Here is a 23,589-nt window from a genome sequence, read left to right on the forward strand (position 1 = left end):
CTCATTGTTGGTCTGTAAATAATTATGGCTTGTCATTTAATTTAACTGTATTTGATTTGTTTATGTCCATATTCTAAACAAAAATCTATTTTTACGAATGTGCTCTGAATTTACTGTTTTTTGGGTTCTAATCTTCTCCTCCAGTTTTCTCCTGGATTTTGATGCAACAAATAAACTCAAAAAACAGTTTAAAGCTGAGCTTTTAAAATAAATAATAAAAATTTTCATTTGAAGGTCCTTAAATATTGATTGTATCTAATGAAAGGAAATAAATTGCCAAACAAGCCTGGACACGTAAAACAAAAATTCTGATATTGAAACAGAAGAGTTATTTATGAAACATTATTTATAATGGGACAGTCATAGTTATTCCATGGATAGCGATGCAAACTTTAACTTGCAACTAAATTGTTCTTATAAGGAACTGAAAAGTAAATTGATGCAGTACAAGATGAGCAATCCAGAAGTCATAAAATCAAACCACACTCTGACAACTAGGGGATTTTCACAGTAACTTCATTGTACTGTTAATGTAAGCCTACTTGTGACTAATAAATAAATAAACTTACTCGTGGAACTGGAGTTAATAAATCTGGTCATTTGTAGACGAAAGCTTCCAGATTATTGTAAAATGCAACTGGTTCAAAAATGCCCTTCAGGGAAGGAAACCTGCTATTCCTGTTTGAACAGGTCTACACATTGTTCTAATTCCACAATATGCAGTTGACTCTTAAGGCACCCCTAAAGTCATTAGGTTAGCACAAAGAAACTGGAAACATTCTCCAAACTTTCACACCAGTTGGTCAAGCAACAGCTAAATAATCACAGCTGTAACTATCATCCAACTATTCCATTAGGATCCCTTGGTATGATCTGTCTCAGCGAGCACACTGGGATATAGTTAAGAGACTCACCAAGAATTTTCAACATTGATCCTAAACATTGATTGCAGAACAGTCAATCCAAATTGTAAGAAAAATGAACACAAGGCAGCGATTGACAAAATGCCATCTTCATTACCCTTTCTGGTGCAGGCATATAATAGCATTGGCAGGAGTGACCACTGTGGGGGGTGGGCGGGCGGCTGGTTCTTAAGGATGCTGTTTTACAAGGATGCCCTGATCTCTCAGTGCATTGGGAGACCCCCTTCCCCCCACAGACGTTGGGGGACATCCTCCCCACATCGGTGGCTGACACGTGTTTTCCCTCCCTCCATCAAGATCCTGATATGCACAAACCATTCCCCCACCTCCCCACAACTGGCATCACCGGACTGGCCGGCAGCCACTGCCAGGCTGCCTGCTGACCACGACCAGGTACAACCAGCGTGTCAGGTGGACACTGCATGATAGGCACTGTCTTATGGGCACTGCCTGACCATCCGGAGGCTTCAATAGTCTCTGAGACCCCGTCATGACCATCGTGGTCAGTATACATTCGTGGAGAGCAGCAGTGATTCTCCCCATTATCGCGCCACGCCTTAAGGCTGGAGAATTCCGTGTGCTGAGATTCAAACAGGCTATGTATATTTAAATACTACTTTAAATATTCTCACTGGCCTTGTGCCTTTTCTGGGCACAATCCGGTCTGCACCATTGGAAAGAGGTTGGGGGAATGCAAACCGGCACCAAGTACAAAACTGATTTTTAGGTCCGCACGCTATTTTTCAGAATCTACTAAAGGTGCAGGAAGGCCAGAGAATCGCCCCCATAGTGTGATTCTGCTGTATACTGGATAGCAGGTCTATATGCCCAAAACTGGGTACCCAGACCGGAATACAATCACAAATTGTAATCTTACGACCTTATCCCCTTGATGGTACAGGAGTATAGAAGGTGTGCGGCACCAACCTATTGAAGACGTAGCACAGGAATATCTACTGAATATCTACTGAAACACAAGAGATAGCAGGCTATAGACAAAGCTAAAAAGAGCTACGATTAATGAATCAAAGGAAATTTATGTAGTTATACTATGTTCAGTCAAGAATGGTGGTGAAGCGTAAGGCATCTAACAGATAGAGGGTCTATGAACCTCTCCATCCTCAATTGTGGCAGAATCAGACATGCAAAGAGAAAATACTAATGTTTGCAGACATTTTTAGCTGTAAGTGCCACATGAAGAATCTCATTCAAACTTCATGCATATGAATGAATTAAGGTTACTGAGAGAAACAAGAGATGAATTTGCTGGGCCTCAACAGAAATCTTTGTTTCTTCATTGGACACAGGTGAGATCCCAGGGGATTGGAGGATAGCAAATGTGGTCCCATTATCTAAGAAGGGTAGCAAGGATAACCTGGGTAGTTATAGGCCAGTGAGCTTGTCGTCTGTGGTAGGGAAATTGTTGGAGAAGATTTTTAGAGATAGGATCTATACACATTTAGAACTGAATAGTCTCATTAGCAATAGACAACATGATTTTGTACAAGGGAGGTCATGCCTCACAAATTTGGTTGGGTTTTTGAGGAGGTGACAAAAATGATTGACAACGGAAGGGCCATGAATGTCGTCTACATGGATTTTAGTAAAGCATTTGACAAGGTTGCTCAAGGCAGGCTGGTACAAAGAGTTAAAGCTCACAGGATCAAAAGTGAACTAACTAGATGGGTACAGAACTGGCTTGGCCATAGAAGACAGAAGGTAGCAGTTGCAGAGTCTTTTTCTGATTGGAGATCTGTGAGTAGTGGTGTTCCACAGGGCTCTGTATTGGGACCTCTGCTGTTTGTGACATGTAAAAATGATTTGGAACAAGATGGAGCTGGTCTGATTAGTAAGTTTGCGGATGACACAAAGATTGCTGGACTTGCTGATAGTGATGAACATTGTCAGAGATTACAGCAGGATATAGATAGGTTGAAAAATTGGGTGGAGAAATGGCAAATGGAATTTAATCCAGATAAATGTGAAGTGATGCATTTTGGTAGATCCAATGCAAGGGGGAGCTGTACAATAAATGGGAGAACCATCAGGAGTATAGAAATACAGAGGGATCTGGGTGTGCAAGTCTGCTTAAAGGTAGCAGCACAGGTGGAAAAGGTGGTGAAGAAGGCATATGGCATGCTTGCCTTTATTGGACATAGCATAGAGTATAAAAGTTGACGTATGATGTTGCAGTTATATAGAATGTTGGCTAGGGCATAGTTGGAATACTGCATCCAGTTCTGATCGCCACACTACCAGAAAGATGTGAAGGCTTTGGAAAGAGTGCAGAAAAGGTTTACCAGGATGTTGCCTGGCATGGAGGGTATTAACTATGAGGTGAGATTGAGTAAACTAGGATTGTTCTCTCTGGAAAGATGGAAAGATGGTCCACTCCATCACTAATACAACCTACTTCAACTTCAAAAGTTAAACTTTCGACAACCAGATGATTAAGCAGGAAATCAGGTGCTAATCTTTTACTTAATACTAAATTTACTTACAGAATACAACATGACAAATGTCTGCCTCTTCTCTAACACCTAATGCCCCAGAAGTATATCTTTCTACTTTTTTAATAAACAAAAATATATAGTAAAGGGGTGGCATCTCTTGGTGGGACAATGTAACAAAAACCAAAATGTCAAAAGGGAACAACTGAAAGTTTCTCTTTATATGTACTCAAGAAAATGAATCAATTAATGCTTTCCATTTTTATATTGTTAATGGTAACAAAACATTCCCGTCTTTTCTTTAAATGTTATAACACAAAAATCAACATTTTGAAATAAATTGAAGAAAAGGGCAAAAGAAAAAGAATGATTTTCCATATTCCGTATACCATATCACAATATAAGACATTCCTCTTCTAGGAGCTCCAATAGTTTCTTTGTACAAGCATTTATTTTTGTAAAGCAATCTGACAATTGCTGACTTGCATCAACCCATTTGATCTTAGGGATTTACTTTCCTTCTAGCCTCTCTTTAACACTCGCAAGGTCAATCCTTGAAGTTTTTCCAGCTGAACAGGGAACAATTGTCTATAATACATTAAATCTATTTTCAAGGATTTTAAAGATGTGGAAAAATGCATGGGAGTGAGTCGAGAATTCCTATCTGATTGTGAGAGGCCTGAAGCTTCTACCACCAGACAAAGCAAGTGAAAGACAGCAAAGTACAGTTGGCCAGAGTTGAAAGGATGCAAGATAAAGAAGGGACACGTGTGGAATAGAATATGGTCCAAGAGGGCTTGAAAGTAACACGATTTCTACTTCAAGCAGGGAGGGAAGCTCAGATTGTTGAGAAAAAATGAAAGGAATATGATTTGGTGTAGAAAGGGATGTGGATTATTTTGAATAATTGAGGTTGATAGAGTACATCTTAAGATAGTGAAGATGATTAGGTAATACCTGGATATGACAAAGCCAGCAATGAGTTTCAGGGTATGTGAAGTAATTGTGGGTAATTGATAATGGACATGGGGGAAACCATTGGCTCAGGTATAGAACAAATAAACAAAACAACATATACATGATGCCATTTCTGTGGTAAATACTTGAATTGCAAAATATATTCTTAATAAGTGGCAACAAATTTAAAGGACTCTGAGGAAAATACTGTTACCATAATTATGATGCATCAGGACACTTAAGCAATCAACTGCAAGGTGACTGCTTAATGTCTGAATCCTATTTTCAGCTAGATCAACAAAGAGTCTATCTGAGAAAAGCTCTTGATACATGTGACAATATCTAGATGTGCAAAATACTTGACCATAATTATTTATTATCAACACTCTTTCCAACAGCATAATAGCTTAATACTTTGTCTTTTCACTTGAGACCCAAATTCAAATATAAAATCTCAACTGTTGAGATTAAAGACTTCTCCCCTCGACAACTGAAAAAGGTCCTCTACAAAATAAATTGGTTCACAATGAATCAATTCAAAATACAAACAGCCTATCTCACAGCACTAAATTCCAAATCACTGTCTCAGATGCCATAAGAACAGTTGGTTTGGTAAATGGAACAAAATACATTTCTGCACAAGGATTACAACATATTGTTTGGGCTGAGGATGCTTTACTTTGTACATGCTCTTGCTATACCTGAGTCAAATGCACAATATTAAGCCCCCTAATTTCATACATTTTTTTGAAGTTTCATCACATGATCAAGGGCTCTTTTTTATGACAGCAACACAGAACAGAATCAGTTTTTATCAGTTTTCTGCTTGCAAATCAATTGCCCACCCTTAACTCCCTCATGCATTTTGACCACTCCTGCAATCCACACATCAACCCCTGAGTGGTTTTAATTTATATATATTGAGGATCAGTGATGCTGCAGGCCTGCCTTTCCTATTGTTACACTAACAATGCATTTGGGGCAAATTCCAATAAAAATTATATGGCACAGTTCTTGCCAGAATCAGGTCATACAGGCATCAGAAGAGTTTAAGAACTTGAAGAGTGACATTTTCAATGACAATTTTTTTCAAAGTTAAAATTTATTTATTAGTGTCACAAGTAGGCTCACGTTAACACTGCAATGAAGTTACTGTGAAAATCCCCTTGTCACCACATTCCAGGGCCTGTACAGTGAGGGAGAATTTAGTATGGCCAATGCACCTAACCAGCATGTCTTTCAGATGTGGGAGGAAACTGAAGCACCCAGAGGAAACCCACACAGACACAGGGAGAACATGCAGGCTCTACACAGACAATGATGCAGGCGAAGCTTAGAAGATTTCCTTTTGTTCAGGGGTGTAGACATTGCAAGGGGTGGTTGGGGTGCTTTATAGTTTGAAGGGACAGCTTATTGCAAGATATTGGAGAGAAATTGGGAGCAGGTATAGGAGGGAATTGTGTGGGGGTAATAGTTCATTTGGGGTAGGATCAGCTCAGAAAGGGGTGGTAGGGGAAGACATGGAGAGAAGCAAGCTCTGATCATGTGGCGGGATGGGTGGGAGATTGCATAGAGAGAAGTGTGTACAGTTCAATAGCAGATAGGACCCTTGGCTTTATGAATAGAGTAGAAGTTAAGAGAATTGGTAGAGGTGTGCAAAATCATGAACAATTTTGATAAGGGCAAACAAGGAAAATAAATATCTAGTGGCATAAGACACAAAGGCTGACGGCCAAAAGAACCAGAAGAGACAGGAGGAAACATTTTTTTTTTACACAGCAAGTAATCTGGAATGCACTGCCTAGTGGATGGAAACTGGCTGAACAGTAATTTTGACTAGTGGAGTGCCCCAGGGGTCGGTGCTGGGGCCTCAGCTATTTACCATTTATATAGATGATCTGGAGGAGGGAACCGAGTGTATGGTGTCGAAATTTGCTGATGACACCAAGATTGGTGGAACGGCAAATTGCGCGGAGGGTGTGGAGAGTCTGCAGAAGGATCTAGATAGGCTGGGCAAATGGGCCAGGAACTGGCAAATGGAATTTAATGTTGGCAAGTGCGAGGTGGTCCACTTTGGTAGGAATAATGGTAGGAAGGACTATTACTTATGTGGAGAAAAACTGCAGCAGGCGACGGTGCAGAGGGACCTCGGGGTCCTTGTGCATGAGTCGCAAAAACCCAGCTTGCAGGTGCAGCAAGTGGTCAGGAAGGCTAATGGGATGCTGGCCTTCATAGCGAGGGGGATTGAATATAAAAGTAGGGAGGTCTTGCTACAGCTGTATAGGGCACTGGTAAGGCCGCAGCTGGAGTACTGTGTGCAGTTTTGGTCGCCGCACTTACGCAAGGATATTTTGGCCTTGGAGGGAGTGCAGAGGAGGTTTACTAGGCTGATGCCGGAGTTGAGGGGGTTGAGCTATGAGGAGAGGCTGAATAAACTAGGCTTGTACTCGTTAGAGTTTAGAAGAATGAGGGGAGATCTCATTGAGACGTATAAGATGATGAATGGGATGGATAGGATAGAGGTGGAGAGACTCTTCCCGCTCAGAAAGGACAGTAGGACTAGGGGGCACAGCCTCAAGATAAAGGGGGAGCGGTTTAGAACGGAGTTGAGGAGGAACTTCTTCACTCAAAGGGTGGTGAATCTCTGGAATTCTCTGCCCGTTGAAGTGGTGGAGGCTGCCTCGCTAAATATTTTTAAGACGCGGGTTGATGGGTTTTTGATAAGCGAGGGGATTAAGGGTTATGGGGAGAGGGCGGGAAAGTGGAACTGAGCCACGACAGATCAGCCATGATCTTATTGAATGGCGGGGCAGGCTCGAAGGGCTAGATGGCCTACTCCTGCTCCTATTTCTTATGTTCTTATGACCCCTTTCCTCCACCACTCCCCCTCCAGGAATAGGATAATGTCAGGATACATTCTGATTATGCAGTAAGCATTAGGTCTGATCATGTACAAAGATTTTGGTGATGGGTGTGTCTTCCAATTTTAAGGTCCAGTTTGCTTCGAAGAGCATTCCTGCTCTTTCTGTATAACGGGGAAGTAGAGTGCAGAGCAAAGGACAGGAAAAGGAGGTAGAGGGGGACAGGATAGCAGGGGAGTTACTTTCAGTCTGTTCTCATAATCCTTTTAGGCAGTGTATTTCAGGTTACAACAACTCACATTAAAAAATGGTCCTTTATGTCACCCATGGTTCTTCTTGGCAATTACCTTTAATCTATCTCTCCTGGTTTTCAATCCTTCTGCCACTGGAAATCTATTCTCATTGTTTACTCTTATCAGAATTGGTCACTGTTTTGTATACCTCTAATAAATATCCTCGGAATCTTCTCTTCTCTATTAACAAAGTGAAGGATTCCTTTTTTTTTACATCCTTCACAACTTGTCCTGCTCCTTTAAAGATTTGTGTACATGAACAATCAGGATCCCTATTCCGGCATGCCCTTTAAAATTGTACCTAATTTATATTGCCACTCCTCATTGTGCCTACCAAACTTCGTCACTTCACACTTGTCTGCATTAAATTTCACCTGCCATTTTTTCATCAATCTGTCCTCCTGAAATCTATTACTATGCTCCTCTTTGTATACTGCTTTTCCAAACGTTGTGTTATTTGCAAACTTTGAAATGATGCCCTGTTGACCTAAGTACAGGTTATCAGTACATATCAGAAATAGCAATGGTCCTAATATTGACACCTCCGGATCATCATTATATGCTTCCCTTCAGTCTAAATTGGAACTGTCCTCCAATACACTCTGCTTTTCATTCTTAGCCAATTTTGTATCAGCACTGCCACTGTCCCTTTCATCCCATAGGCTTGACGTTTTTTTAAATTAATTCATGGGATGTGGAAGTCTCTGGCAAGGCCACATTTATTGCACATTCCCAACTGCCCCCAAAACAGAGTGGCTTGCTCAGCCAATTCAGAGGGCCTTTAAGAGTTAACCACAGTTTGCCAACAGCGGGAAAGAGTTGGGAGGGGAAGGGAAAAAGAGAGAAGGGATAGAAGAGAAAACAGAGAAGGGATAGAGGAAGGGGGAGAGAAAGGGATTAGGGAACATAAGAAATAGGAGCAGGAGTAGGCCATCTAGCCCCTCGAGCCTGCCCCGCCATTCAATAAGATCATGGCTGATCTGAAGTGGCTCAGTTCCATTTTCCCGCTTTCTCCCCATAACCCTTAATCCCCTTGCCTACCAAAAACCTATCTACCCGCGTCTTAAATATATTTAGCGAGGTAGCCTCCACCACGTCAACGGGCAGAGAATTCCAGAGATTCACCACCCTTTGAGCGAAGAAGTTCCTCCTCAACTCCGTTCTAAACTGTCCCCCCCTTATCTTGAGGCTGTGCCCTCTAGTCCTGCTGTCCTTTGAGCGGGAAGAACCTCTCCACCTCTACCCTATCCACCCACTTCATCATCTTATACGTCTCAATAAGATCCCCCCTCATCCTTCTAAACTCCAACGAGTACAATCCCAGTCTATTCAGCCTCTCTTCATAGTTCAACCCCCTCAACTCCGGTATCAGCCTAGTGAACATGGTATAAAAGGTCCAAGTTAGAATAAAAATATAACTATGAACAAAATTGCTCCCATTAGTTTACTAAACTTAACATGTATTTTGTTATGCATGCTCGATATTTAATCATAAACAGCCTACACAAATGTAACTGCTCACTAGTCCTGCTTAAAGTTTTTCTAAAAACAGTTAAGAATTCATTGACTCAAAATGTAGAACTGCACTAGATCATATCTGCAGATTACAACAAGATGCAATGTCAATTTTATCACAATACTGTGTATAACTTTGGGCACATAAGGAAGACATTTGCGTTTTGGCTGTGCTGCAGAGAAACAGCCACAAAGTCATTTGCAGAGAAAGAGCCACAAAGTCATTTATATTAATTATTTGGATAAGAATATAGGGGAATGGTTAGTAAGTTTGCAAATGACACCAAGTTTGGTGGCATAGTGGACAGTGAAGAAAGCTATCTCCAATTGCAACAGGATCTTGATCTATTGGGCCAGTGGGCTTACGAATGGCAGATGGAGTTTAATTTAGATAAATACAAGGTGATGCATTTTGGTAGACTGAACCAGAACAGAACTTACTCAGTTAATGAAGAGGGGAGCATTAGTCTTCTGGATCCTGATTTAAATTCTTGTTGTCAAATTCTCCTGTAGCCCCTCCACTCCCCAGAACAAAGAACTCCTCTCGCCCCACACCCTTGAAATATCTGCAGGAAAAGAGGGTTTGGGAAGGGAAAGAAAGAGAGGTAGGAAAGGAGAGAGAGAGGTAGGGGTTCGGGGGGAGGGGCGGGGGGGGGGGAAGTCCTGCCATCTCTAAATATTTGTTGTAGATATCTTCCTGAAAAAAGTGTCATCCTATGTTACATCTGGTTACACTTGCCCAATCATGTTTCTAATAACATTTTCTGCTTAATGTCCCATCAATCCATCCGGAATACTTGTAAGAATTGCATTGCATCTGAATGCAGTTGTAGTCTCTGACAAATGATACACTGGTGCTTGATGTTCTTTACTCCAAATCACTGCCATGTTGAATTACTATTGTGCAGAGTAGCAGTAACAAAGTAAAATCAAGCTTTTTTTAAACTTTAAGCATCAAGTTTTTAACTATGTATAACTTTGCTCCAGGTTGTGAATTTTAATCCCTCAACTCCCTTTCACGCACATTTTCCACCTCATTCTAGCCCTATTTAAGTGTGTTATTGGTATGGCTTCAACAGCACTAATTTACTGCATCCTAGATACTGCTTGGTATTTTTGTTTTCTCCTTAAAGGTCCAAAAAGTGCTTAATTTGGCAAAATCCATTCACATCTCTCCTACCTCTTATGCTGCCTTCCATGGCTGCTCCAACTATCAATCTGGCATCCCAACTGAATATTGACTCCATTGTCCTTTCTAAAAATCCATTCTAAGTACTGTACTGATTACACTTTGTATGACAAATGATCATCCTAAGTTTCCCTTTTAAAAATTAGAATTTATCTTTTGCTTTGCACTTGTTTTTGTTAATCACTCTTTTCTCTCTTTCACATACAAAGAAATGCCTTTCATACATCTATGAGGTTCTACCTCACTAGCCTCCTTTCAAAGATGAGTATCCAAACTTGCTCCACTCATTGTTCATTGTCAGCCCATTGATACCAAGTACCAGCCTTTTTGATTTTGTATTCAAAATCGTCATCTTTGTTTTCAAATCCCATAATGGTCTTACACTTCCCTATCCTAATCTCCTCCAGTCCCATAACTCTCTAAGACATCTGCACAGATCTAATTCTGGCTTCTTGAGCATCTCTGACTTTAATTACCCCACTATTAGTGGCCATGTCTTCAGCTGTCTCTGTCCTAAGCTTTGGAATTGCCTCCCTAGACATTTCTCACTCTTTCTTCCATTAAGAAGCTTCTTAAAAATTACTTCTTTAACAAAGCTTTTGGTCATCTACCTTCATATCACAATCTAATTTTGCTCTACAATACCCCTGTGAAGCACCTTGGGATGTTTTATTACATTAAAGATGCCATATAAATATAAGTTGTTGTTGTGGTCTTTTTTGTGCTAGTTTCTGTCTTGGAATCAGAGTTCAATAAGCATTGTATCATTTAAGCATAACTTCCTCAGCTCTGATTATGTGTGATTTAAACCCATTTTTTATGCCAGCCTCCTGCGCTTTGAGTGACAACCAATTTGTGCTGAATTGTGAGCACCATCCACTTGAAAGTGTGGTGAAAGTGCTCTTCACTTAAGACTCTATCAGATAATACAGATGGTGTTTCATCCCATCAGTCTGGGCTGGATTCAAATCTATAGGTCCAAGTACAGAAACAATATATGTTAACTCAGTTATCCATTCTATGCATTCTGTAGATCAAAATAAGTTCCTCTATTTACCTTTCCTCCATTACCAATCAATAATGCCTTTCACAACTTCGGAATGGTGTGATACAACCCTTTACACCCATCCAAAAGGACATACAGGGCCTTAGGTTAATGTGTCGTCTGAAACATGACAACTCAAATAGTACTTGACTTGGTTGCACTATCAGCCTATATTACATGCTGAAGTCTCTGTAGTGGATCCTGAACCCACAACCTTCTGACTCAGTTGCAGGAATGCCAATGCTCAAAATCCAGCATGGCAAGTCAACATTTTTTATGCCAGCCTCCTGTGCCTTGAGTGACAACCAATTTGTGCTGAATCTAGACAACTTCTACTCAATCTATCAATTTTTCTTTCAGTACATCTGTGTGGAGTATGTATGTTCCCCCCACATCTGTATGGGTTTCCTCTGGGTATTCCAGTTTCCTTTCACAGTCCAAAGATGTGTGGGTTAGGTTGATTGGCCATGGTAAATTGCCCCATAAGGACAGGGGGACTAGCAAGGTAAATACATAGGGTTAGAGGGATAAGGCCTGGGTGGATTGTGATTGGTGCAGACTCCAGGGGCTAAATGGCCTCCTTTTGCACTGTAGGGATTCTATGATTTCTTCATTTCACACGATATTAATAACAACTTCTTATGCAATCCCTCATAATCGAGGATTCCACTAACCTCAGATTAGAAAGGGTACTTTGCTGAAATGCTGGATTCCACCATGATTACAAAGTCAAGAAAAAATTCAAATCCTCACATTGCACAACTTCATCTTTTTTACACTCATGGTTATCAGCTTTCTGCTAAATTAAGGAAACTTACCTTTCCTCAGGATTGATAATTAATTTATATTCATCTTTTAGTTCAGGCGAATTTGAGAACATGCTGTGGTCTTTATCAGAAACATTTTTTCTTCAAATCACCAGTTTAACCACTTAATATTTAAATAAGATGAAATGAAGGATTTGGCATTTGCACTATACAAAATACAAACACATTAACAGTATCAGTACTATCGCTGTAAATTTTTAATCGAGATTGAAATTTCTTCTTTGGAGGAAAATTCATTCCTCTTAACTAGCATGTGCGTGATGCTTGTCATATCCACGGCTGACTGTCTTAAATCCGTTTTGCATGTATTAGTTTCGATTACTTCTATTAGATCATCACACTTTCAAGTCTTCTGTTACGAGATTAGCATACTGTCTTCAGTACTCTCGGCAACATAAATGCAAAATAAATTTTGTTCTGGATTTACCAACGCCTTGTACTTCGGTGTCGGTTTAATCTGAAGTCTTAACATGTCGGTCAAACTCTGAAGAAAATACACTTGAAATACGTCGATGCTAGAATTATCATAAGCCGACGGGGGAGCTCGTGGTTTGTGCTGTGCCCATCATAAATCCAAGCAGTGTCATTGTTGGTCTAAGTTTCAATAATCAACTATCCACCATGTGAAATAGTACAACTGATTCGTAAAAGAAGCTGACAACTGGAAGATTTGACACGGCTGCTCTCAAATCTAACGCAAATGCATCGATTCAGGATCACTGATCTTTAAAACGAAACTAAGGGTTCACGTGTGAGAGTTGCACGTTACACAGAGCACTAAGCCCCCAGAACACACTGATTTCAAACTTACTGAGCCGTATTAAAAATTGCGAGCGGCCACAGAATTTGCATTCATCGAGTGTTTTACAGCATTTATCGGGGAATATCGGGTTATCGGGGTGGCCGGCACATCTCGCAGGCCCCCAAATCCACCCTCGTCACAGACATCACCTAAACGGCCCTATGCTGCTCTCATCGTGAACAAAGTTGTGGAGTTTTAAAAGGTTTATTTATCATCACCGGCACTAACACGCCAGCCGCTTCTGCCTGGAGAAGCAGCCGCACCAAAATGACAGACTTACCACCGCTGTCAGAATCACTAACTGCGAATCCCAACGTGGGGGCGGACGGAAACGTGAAAGATGAAGCCGCACTGCTCTATGGAACTCGTAGTTCTCCAAACGGATCCATTTCCGTCGGGCGCCAGGGAACGCTCCACCCGAGAACTACAAATCCCGGCGGCCTGAGCGTGAGCCGGCCGTTCAGCCTGTCAATCTCTCTCTCTCTCTCTCTCTGTCTCGGCCTCCCCGCCCCTCCCCCCGATAGGAGAATTGATTGGTCATTTCCCCCCACCCCGGCCCCCGTCCCTCCCGAAACCAAGGGCAACGGGCCGAAAGTCAACTGTGACTGGCTCGCGCGCCTGGTCCATCAACCGTTTTTTTTGGAATGCGGGCGCCTGGGCAGCAGACGCGCGCGCCCTGAGGAGCGAGCGTGGTGGGGCGCGCGCGGATGCGCGCGATACTCCAGCTGGGCAGGTGCGCGCATGCACGCGAGTCGGATTCGCTGGCTTTAAAGTGCCCCGAGGCGCACATGGTACTTCCTGTTGGGAAGAATGGAAAGCTTCCAGCTCGAGCTGGAGCCTCTGCGATTCTCTGCGCGCCGCTGCTGCCTCTCGCTCGCTCTCTCTCTCTCTGTCTCTCTCTCTCTCTCCCGCTCCGCTCATGATGGACTGATCGCGCTCTCGCCCGGCGGACGCTGCTAAAATATGCCTCGGGATTAAATGGTTCCTTCACGTCGTCAGCGCTACTCGGCTTGTACCGCAGTTTCACTTTTCGCAGAAGAGAAATCTCCTACTCGCCAGCCACGCTCAGCTCCTCTCTTGTTCAGCAGGCCCTCCAAGTGAGACCGTGGACTTTTCCCCCCTCCCCTTCCCCCTCCCCTCCCCCACCCCACTTTCCCTTTTTTCTCTCTCTCTCTTCCCCCCTCACCACCACCAGGCTGACAGTAAAACTATTCAACAAGTTGGGTTTGGATGTGCATTTGTCATGCAGAGGCTCTTGGAACGGGGGTTTGTGCTTTTCTTCTGCTACACAGTCTGCAGGGTTTTCTTCGCCGCTTCTCTGCCCAGTAAGTTTCCAAACTAATGAATGCAACAATACCTCGCGTGTCTGCCTCGGTTGACATGATGGTTTGTAAATCAGAAAGTGTTTATTGTGCTGAGGAAAATGTTGAAGGAATCCGATCCCATATCGGGAGCGGAAGGGTGCTGATTTGGCACACGGCGGGATCGCTGGTTCCGTCCAGTTCTAACTGCGCCCTGAGCTCCAAAGATGTTGCGAAGATAAATTCAGATGCTGAGATTTATTTTGCGTTTTTGTTTCAGTTCGTGTCGGTGCAGTGTTTTTTTTAATTTACTCTGGTGAACGGTTTTACCCTCCTTTTTGGTGCAGTGCCAGCGTAAGAGGAATTCAGAACAAGGCTAAAGTGGAAATACTTGAGCGGCTTCTTCAATTTTCTTTTGCATTTGAGCCCACGTCTTTTTTTCAGAAAAAGGCGGTGAGATTTACGACTGACGATGAGGGCTCTCGCTATCCAAGTCGGTTTGGATACAAAATAAGTCTTTTCATTGCTCATTCACTCTTGGTTGACCTTGACTATACGGTCAGATTCCCACAGTCCTAAAATTTTTGAGAAGTCCAGTGGTTATTCTGTGGTCAGCCCGTCATTTAAACAATCCAGAACTTGTAAATTACATACACTATTATTGAATAACATTTGACTCAATTTTTATGTCCCTCAGTAGATGATTTTTGAATTCCTTTTAGAGATTTTTTTTATTAAGAGAAGGGGAAAACATGCTTGGTTGTGTAAATTGAATCAGGACTCGGGAGCCAGGGGAAACTGGCTGAACCCTTGGGCCGATGTGCTGTATTGTACAGTAATTACATTAAGGAGGCCGGCAACCAGGCATTAAGAGAACAAGGTCTGATGTAGGCTTGATTTGACAGCATTGTGGGTTGTGATTGATTGATACCGATGAACATTGGCTTATCTTGAGCCGCATGTTTGAAGTGAAGTACGGTGGGGGTTGATTGTTTGGCAGTGGATTGTGTTTGTTGACTTAAGACTTTATTGTATGGCGGTCGCATAGTCAAACGAGCACATTTTGCAAATGCAAAGGAACACAATTGCACAGAGAGGAATGGGAGTAATGTATTGCAAGCCCGAAAGGTATCAATCTTATTCTGGGAACTGTTTGACCAGAATAGTCTTCTGTACATTTCTGGAAGAACGAACCATTGATAATATTCGAGATTGTCTTTGTGTGCCGTGCAGAGACATCTCCGATTTCCACTTTTTCTATTGGAATAACAATGTACAAATCCGATATACTGTTGGTGACTCCGATTTTTTCGTAGTCTTCATTCCGAAGCGATAACAGCGTATGTTAGGCGGTGGAATAGATCAAGGTGCGCTTTCGGTGTCGCAGTCCTAAACGTTGTCAAAATAAAGTTTGCTAAGTAAGAAAAGCCAAAACCGTGGATGTACTTGGTTTTAGGTTGAGCCCAGAAACCGAATAGCTCGTCCAACACTTGGATTTGTCAGGAGTAATTGCGGTGAGCAGTACGTTGCCAAAAGGTATTGAAAAGGACATACGAGGCGATGGAAGAATCGTCTCCATCCTTAATGCGAGATTGATGTTCCGAAGAACAGCGCCCACACCACACAGCTTGTAGGGTAGTACAGTGAGCTCTGAAACTCACGATTATCTATCTGACAATGTTATGCAGTAACTAGCCTTTTTCTTATATCTTTCTGTATTTCCCTGTTGCCCTTCCCCGTTTTCTGGGCGTCAATAGATGACAGAAACAGAAATCCACTTTTTAAAATACGGATTTCTTGATCTTACGTTTTCTATTTCTCCTGCTTCCAGCGATCAGTGCTCTCTGAATTATTGCACAGATCCCACATCAAATAACTGAGTTCCCAGTAATGACTGACGCTGCCTGACAAGCTGTTTCCAGCATCTTGTCTTTCTTAATTTCGGATTTCCACCATCTGCAGTATTTTGCTTTTGTCCCAAAACTTGTATCTGAATTGGTCAATAGCGGCGTAATAACTGTGTGTGTGTATATGTGTCAGTGTATTTATGGGTCACGTTCTGACTTGCATTTTACACTGCCCTAGAAGTTACAACACTGTTAGACTTGTAACCGGCTGTGAAATAACTACTAACGTACAAACATTTGCTTATCTGAGAATATGTTCGTTCCAGCATCTGTCAGCTAATATAAGATACAAGCAGCTTAACATGTCATTTGCGATGACTTCAAATAGGAAACTTACCCAATCATTTGAGGTTTCATTAGTTAGGAGGATCTTGTTTCATTCAGGATGTCCGGACCCACGAGGGACCAAGTTATGGACAAAAGGTGCAATTTGTGGGCTACATTATTCTTCACAGCATGAGTTTACTAACTTGCTGTTAATCTTGTTTGTTGGCATTCACTTGGTACGATTCTTGAAAGTGGGCGTATTATAAAAAATGTGGTCAGCAGTTCTGCTAGGAGACATAATACAGACACAGAGGAATTGCTTTGAAGTTTTCCTTCCTCAGGCGTTTGCAGTTATCAGAGGCGCTAAATGATGAGGACATTGTGCCAGGAAGACTGTATTGGTATGTCGGAAGCAAACTAGGATGTAACTGAATTCTGTGACAGCTGCCTATGCTTCTCTAGTTAAAAAAAGGATGGCGTTATTTTTAAGTGGGATACATTAAAGCTCTTTGTCAGACAGCTCATTCAAGGCTGAGAGAGAGCAGTCTAATCCACAGTGAAGAAAATAAGAATGTCGATGGTTGTACTTGGATCTTGAATCGCTAGGATTTAAATATACCTTGTATTTATCGTTGGCTTTAAAATTGATGTTACTGTTGCTGCAACCGAAAACAGGAAAGAAATAGAATTTCTTAAGACTGTGGTCATTGAAAAACCCTCAAATGCCAAGTTGTCTTGCACCTGCATCTATAACATTTTAAAGGATTTGTTTGATACCAAAGCGGTGACTTCAACTTGCAGACTAATTGTGACGGTTGGCCCTGTGATATCTCTGATGCTAAATACAATTGTAATCTTAATGCTATGCAGTATGGGCTACTGTATTGTAAATCAGACTTAATGTACAATATTACTCAACTCTTTGCGCCAATATCACTCCATGTCCTCTAGTATCAACATTGAACCTCCAAAAAAGATTCCAGGTTCACAATTGGCTGAGTTTTAACTGTTTGGCAAACTGGCTTAAGCAGACACTACCCATTTATGATTTCCCATGTGATTGATTAGATAGCTTTATGTTCAGTAATTCCATATGTTGGTATCAAAAGACCTGCCATCCAATGACAGGTAATTATTTTGTTACCAGAAATAAAGTTACTGACTTGTAATCAATGCGTAATATTTCCTTGTTGCTAATTCAACTTAAAAAAACACTGTTAGTTAATGCGTTTGGCCTCTCTGACTGCCAGCAACCCATCATTTATGGTAAGTAATCTTTCCTAAACGAGCTAAGTCAGCTTTTCAGTGAATAAGATTGGCTCCCCATATAGTGCTATGACAGACATGATCTAAAATTTTCTGCCTTTTGTTTATTTCAAAGTTCAATTTGCAGCTTTAGTTGGTAATTCCTAAAACAAAATATGTAATTAACTTGGATATCAAATAATACTTTATCAAACAAAATTTAAAAACAATTGACTTATTTAAAAACAATATAAACTATTTGATTTAACCTTTACAATGCATTCTCTTTTGGTTTGAGTTATATTTCCACTTTAATCAAAAATAATAACCTGTATTTTAAAAGGGTCCTTGGATGTTACAATCTATAAAAAGTCCTGATTTATTAAAATAAAACAGGTTGAAATTGAATTATATGGAAGCATGAGAGCTGTATGTCTGGAATGTCCTGGAAGTGGTCAGCCCACATTTTAGGTGTGCTTAAAAGAATTTTTTTTGCATGTCTTAAAATTGTGCTGAATGCTTCTTAGTTTTTATGTCGCTGACACTTCTATTTTGTATGTCATGCTTCTTGAAAAGATCAGAATGTATTTCTTCAGTCATAAGTCTGAAAATCATATCGAGTGTTGACTATTTTAGATTGCTCTGCAGCAGAAGTAAAATCGCCTTCAGTTTTGGATATTTTATTCCGATACATCAGCCTTTTTTACTTCATTCACTATAAACTGTTACCAATTATTAAAGTGAATATACTTCAAAAAATATTTGTTGTGAAATAGTTTGAACATCATAATGTGAAAGGTGCAATTCAAAGCCAACTTATTTTTCTCTTGCATGGTAAATATACATTGAATGCAGTAGAAACAGTGAAAATTACATGAAAATTCATAACCAAGCAGCGTCTTTACCAGTGAAACTTATTCTTTGTTAATCAAAGTCTCTTTTCTCTCTGCCATCTCCCATGGAATAAAAATACACTTTTATTATTAAATAACCATTGTATTCAATTATAATGCATAGGTAAGGCATAAAAGTTCTGTTTATAAATAAGATACTTGTTTTTCACATCTGTTTCACTTGTGTTGCAAGGTTTCCATTTAAATTTATAAACATATTCTATTGTCATATTGTACTGTTGTAAAATAATCTACAGAAGCTCCAGTAGAAACTCTTCTAAACTCAATATCACAAGGTTATAAGGAAACGGCCTCATCCCAGCTAACAATTTTGCTCTTTATAATAAACCAGTTATATGGGACTAAACAACAAAGGAAATAATGATAAGACTACAAGAGCTTATGGTTAACTTTAGGTTAAAAGAAAAATTGCAACTTAAGGCAAGGAATGATGTATGGCTAAATCTAAATATTCATATGAGCTTAGCTTGGCCATCATTTTCTATCTGGCCATTAAACTCGCTTCAGAAACTCTTTTGTCATCAGAAGTGTAATTGTACTATTTTAATGATGTGGTGTATGTTAATGGCTGCCAATCAACCTCACAGATACTATACATTTAACTGTTAGAATTGTGGCAATTTATTCCTTCAGGTTTTTAATTTTCTGGAACAATTTCTAAAATGTCAAAGTTAAAATTTGTTTTCCTTTCTGTCTCTTATTTTTGTCATGCTCTCTTAAACCCAATCTTTCTTCCCCTCGCTATCTTTCTCAACCTGATATAACATGAAATTCACCCTCTTTAGTTCACCCTCCTTCATGGTCATTTGTGTTTATTTCCAAAATTCTAAACCACATCAATAAAGGAGATAGCCTTATTTCCCTCACCACATCATTGTTGGATCACATTTTCAGCAGCTTTTCAAATGAAACATTTTTCAGCTGAAATGTGCAAGGGCAAGTCTAACTCCTGGCAAATGTCAGCAGATCTAATTGAATTCATTGTATTATCTGAATAGTTAAGCTGTTTTTGCTTGATTTGGCCTAATTAATAATACTTTAAACCAAAAATGATATATATATACCCTTCTTAAAAACCTTTCAAGGTTTGGCAAGATTCTACAGTTTTAATAATTTAAATATAGTATCAGTTGGACGTTGGGAGTTGAACCCTAAAGTGGATACTCAGATGCTCTTCAGGAAATTATTGGACATAGGTTATCTTTCCCTTTTGGCAATAAACTGGGTACACATTTGACAGGGTAGCACAACAGTTTGTTTAGTGAAATGTTCTTAAACTGTCAGTATCCCACATTGAGCTTTTTGTGATCAATGGTGTTGGAGATAGTCTGATCCATACTATAGAATCGACTGCTTTATCTCAACCATGTTCTTAAGTGAACAATGGTTAGTGGATGTAATCTTTTTTATTGTTGGGAGTTTCAAACTTCAGTTGGAAAGCTGTGAATCAGAAGAATTTGGCTGTGTAAAATGTATTTTATTTTCAGGAGAATTAATAACTCACAGACTGATAGATTTACATTTGTTGACTTGTGAGGTACAGGAAACTAACAAGCACAAGTAGCATGGGAGCAAATATCAAATAATTAAACCTATTTGTAACTGAAGCTGTGGGCTTGACTGTTTCGTGGTTATGCCTCTAGGTGGTGCACCTTGTAGGATTGAATGGTGAGAGATCAAATCATTGTTTGCATTTATTTTTGTGGTAATGTGTTTGTGTTTCAAATAAAATATAATGGCTGGGATTCTTCCAAAAAATTCTCAGTACCAAATTCATGTAAAAGCCCCCACTTTTATTTTTAAGTGGGGGTTTTCAAAATGAATCTCCAACACTGATTCACAGAGTGCCCAAGCATGAATCTTGATTAAAAATCTGTGGGCGAGGCCTATTCCCGCTGAAGAGGCCGGCAGCATAGCGCTGAGTGGGCCACTGTGCATGTGTCGATCTGTCATAGCGGAGATTGGTGCATACACAGTAGCCCCACACTGCCAGTGCCCCGTATGTCTGGCCAGTCCCTAACCGATCTCCCCCCATGGCAAGCCCTGATTGTTCTCCCACCCTCATTCTGCCGATGATCCCAAATGTAGGGTGACAGCAGGAACACCTGTCCCCTTAGCACTGCCCGATGCCTGAACAGTGCCAAAGTGCCTCTTTACCCTCAGCCTCCTGGTAGTCATAAATAGCCTCCCTTCACTCCAATGGGGTCAGGCTACCAGTTGCCTGTTAGTGGGGACCTGTTGTAAACCCCGCTGGACTGAACTATTCCTGGGGGAAGAGAGATGCTAGCGGGCCTGGAGACTTTGGTCCTGGGCTCACAAATGAGATGAGATTAAAATTTGAGTCTATACATTTTAATCAGCTCCACACTGATTTCTGGTACAGAGCTGGCGGCGCCAGAAATCTGGTGGTTGGAGAGTGTGGAGGCCAGGTCGCCCAGTGGGGAGCCTGCTAAACAGCCTCCGCTTATGTCTCTTGGCTTGCTGTGCTGAATTGTCCCCAACATTTTAGATCTATTCTGGATAAATTTGCAGCTTGGACTGTTCCTGACCATTCACATTTCCTGAGAAATTGGAGCAGTTTGTGTCCACAGACAGTAAGACCTGGTTTAACATTCAGGCTTGGGTAAGCAACATTTGCAGCACACAAAAGTGAAAAAAGTGATCATATCCAATGTTCCTTGGCATTCAACTGTCAGGAAAACCAAGATTCTTTTAAGTGATCTATGTTTGTTTTGTTAAATATTAGAAGTAAGTTATAGACTTAAGAACATAAGAGCTAGAAGCAGGATTGGGCCGTTTGGCTCCTTTAGCCTGCTCTGCCATTCAATGAGATCATGACTGATTTTTTTTTGTGGACTCAGCTCCACTTACCCTCCTGCTCACCATAACCCTTAATTCCTTTACTGTTCAAAAATCCTTGCCTTAAAAACATTCACTGTGCAGGGAATTCCACAGATTCTCAAGCTTTTTTGTGAATGAGTTCCTCCTCATCTCAGTCTTAAATCTGCTTCCCTTTATTTTGAGGCTATGCCCCCTAGTTCCAGTTTCACCCACCAGCGGAAACAACTTACCTGCTTTCTATCTTATCTATTCCCTTCATAATCTTATATGTTTCTATAAGATCTCCTCTCATTCTTTTGAATTCCAATGAGTATAGCCCCAGTCTACTCAGTCTGTCCTCTTAAGCGAACTCCCTCAACTCTGGAATCAACCTAGTGAATCTCCTCTGCACCCCCTCCAGTGCCAGTATATCCTTTCTCAAGTAAGGAGACCAAAACTGTACACAGTACTCCAGATGTGGCTTCACAAGCACCTTTATACAGCTGCAACATAACCTCACTGTTTTTAAACTCCATCCCATTACCTGCTGTACCTGCAAACCAACTCCTTGTGATTCTTGCGTGGGTTTAATTTAGTGTTTCTGTGTAAGGCAGAGTAAAACTCCAGTTAAATTAATTTAAACAAAGGTGTTTGTATACATGGAGGTTTTGGCCATGTTCAATCTGTTGTGATTAGAGAGATCTGCAGGGTGAAAAGTAAATTAAAGATTTGAGAAGGAAATAGATGTTGGTTAGAAACCAGGGGCATCTTTGGGGGGGAGAAAAAGCTTTTGCGTTTAGTTTTTAACTGTAAGTAGTAACTTTGCAGGGAGAGAGGGTACATATTCCACAGTTTGCTAGAAGAAAAACCATACAATAGAAAAAATCGTTCAGAAAACCAGTGCCAGAAATCGTAACAGCTCGTTTAAAAAAATGGGAGAAATGAAGAGGAGTTTCCAGGAAGCCTGAAGTTAAAGGAACAGAGAAAACTGGAACTAGAACATAATACTGTTCATTGAAGACAAAGCTGAAAGGGAGTTGGCTAATGGGATGCCAGAAAGACATCTGAAGTGGTTCTAAGGTTTGTGAGATCTTTCCATAGCCTTTGAAATGTTTGTTAAAATAATCATGGAGTGATTGGTAGCTGGATTTCAAGAGTTCGTGTAAAAGTATTTAAGACAAAGGAATTCTGAAATTAGATTTTGAAAACCTGGAGATGGATGAAAACAGCTGATGAAAAGCATTGTTTGAAAGAAGATTTCAAAGAGTGGAGTTTGAAAACACTCGTGACAATCTGGTTAGAATTTGAGGAGAAATCCATAAAATTTGTGAAGATTAGGGAGAGTGAAGGAGTGTTTAGTCATTATCAACTTTTGTGTTTTTAAATAAATATTTCTGTCCTTGTTGTTAACTGGTTAGCTGTCTCTCACAGTTGCTCCACGTTTTCTAAAAAGAAGTATGGTTTTCTGAGTCAGGATTCCACTCTGGGATTTATCCATCCAAGAGTAACCCCAGCTGGGATTGTTACACAAAATCTCAACACCATTGATAGCCTGAGGGTTATCATTGACCAATGACGTAATTGCAGCAGCCACGTGGATTCTGACTACAAGGGCAGGCCAGAGGTTGAGAAATTTGGAACTGGACCACTTCTACAGAATACATGTCAACGAACAATGGAATACTTCCCACTTGACTGGATGAATAGCGTCCCAACAACAATCAAGAAGTTTGACACAAAGCAACCCTCTTGATTCATGCCCCATTCACTACCATGAGTATTCACCTTCCCTACCACTAATACTTAATGGCAGCAAAGAATACCATCCACAAGATGGATTGCAGAAGCTCACCATGCCTATTTTGACAGTATCTTCCAAATCTATTAACTCTTAATACCAAGAAGGAGAAAGACAGTAGATGCATAGGAACACTCTCTTGCAGGTTTCGCTCCAATTTACAGACCATCCTGACTTTGGACTTTATCACCATTCCTTCATTGTCACTGGATCTAAATCCTGAATCTCCCTCCCTAACAGCTCTCTGGGTGTACACCATATACACAGCAACGGCTCAAGAAGACCTTACCACCTGCATCTCGATGCTTATCAGCTGGGCTCATTTGGTAGCATTTTTGCCTTGAATCAGTGTTCAAGGTTCAAGTACCATTCTAGGGCTTGAACAGAAAAATCAAAGGTGCTGTCCTGAGCGACTGGTGCACTTAAGAAGTGCTGCCTTTCAGATGATACATTAAACCAAGGCCCCATCTTCCTA

General features: G+C 40.8%; 2 protein-coding genes across 6 annotated transcripts in view; one reads left to right on the forward strand and one right to left on the reverse strand.

Annotated features, from left to right (window-relative positions):
* Window positions 1-13,189, reverse strand: part of fhit (fragile histidine triad diadenosine triphosphatase) — a 1,046,244-nt gene extending 1,033,055 nt beyond the window's left edge. For 3 of the 4 annotated variants that reach the window (XM_080186306.1, XM_080186302.1, XM_080186303.1), the window contains exon 1: window positions 13,143-13,189. The gene's annotated coding sequence lies outside the window, so the exon portion shown is untranslated. The remainder of the gene's footprint in view (window positions 1-13,142) is intronic. The other variant, XM_080186304.1, reaches the window with a different exon arrangement.
* Window positions 13,190-13,592: 403 nt separating this feature from the next.
* The window catches only part of LOC145338627 (receptor-type tyrosine-protein phosphatase gamma-like), a 693,461-nt gene continuing 683,464 nt past the window's right edge, over window positions 13,593-23,589 (forward strand). For both annotated transcript variants that reach the window (XM_080183016.1, XM_080183007.1), the window contains exon 1: window positions 13,593-14,187. In XM_080183016.1, coding sequence (XP_080039142.1) covers window positions 14,106-14,187 — 82 coding nt within the window. In that variant the 5' untranslated portion in view covers window positions 13,593-14,105. The remainder of the gene's footprint in view (window positions 14,188-23,589) is intronic.

Source organism: Carcharhinus amblyrhynchos, chromosome 3 (assembly GCF_965287045.1).
Source record: "Carcharhinus amblyrhynchos chromosome 3, sCarAmb.v2.hapA, whole genome shotgun sequence".
NCBI classification, from domain to species: domain Eukaryota; kingdom Metazoa; phylum Chordata; class Chondrichthyes; order Carcharhiniformes; family Carcharhinidae; genus Carcharhinus; species Carcharhinus amblyrhynchos.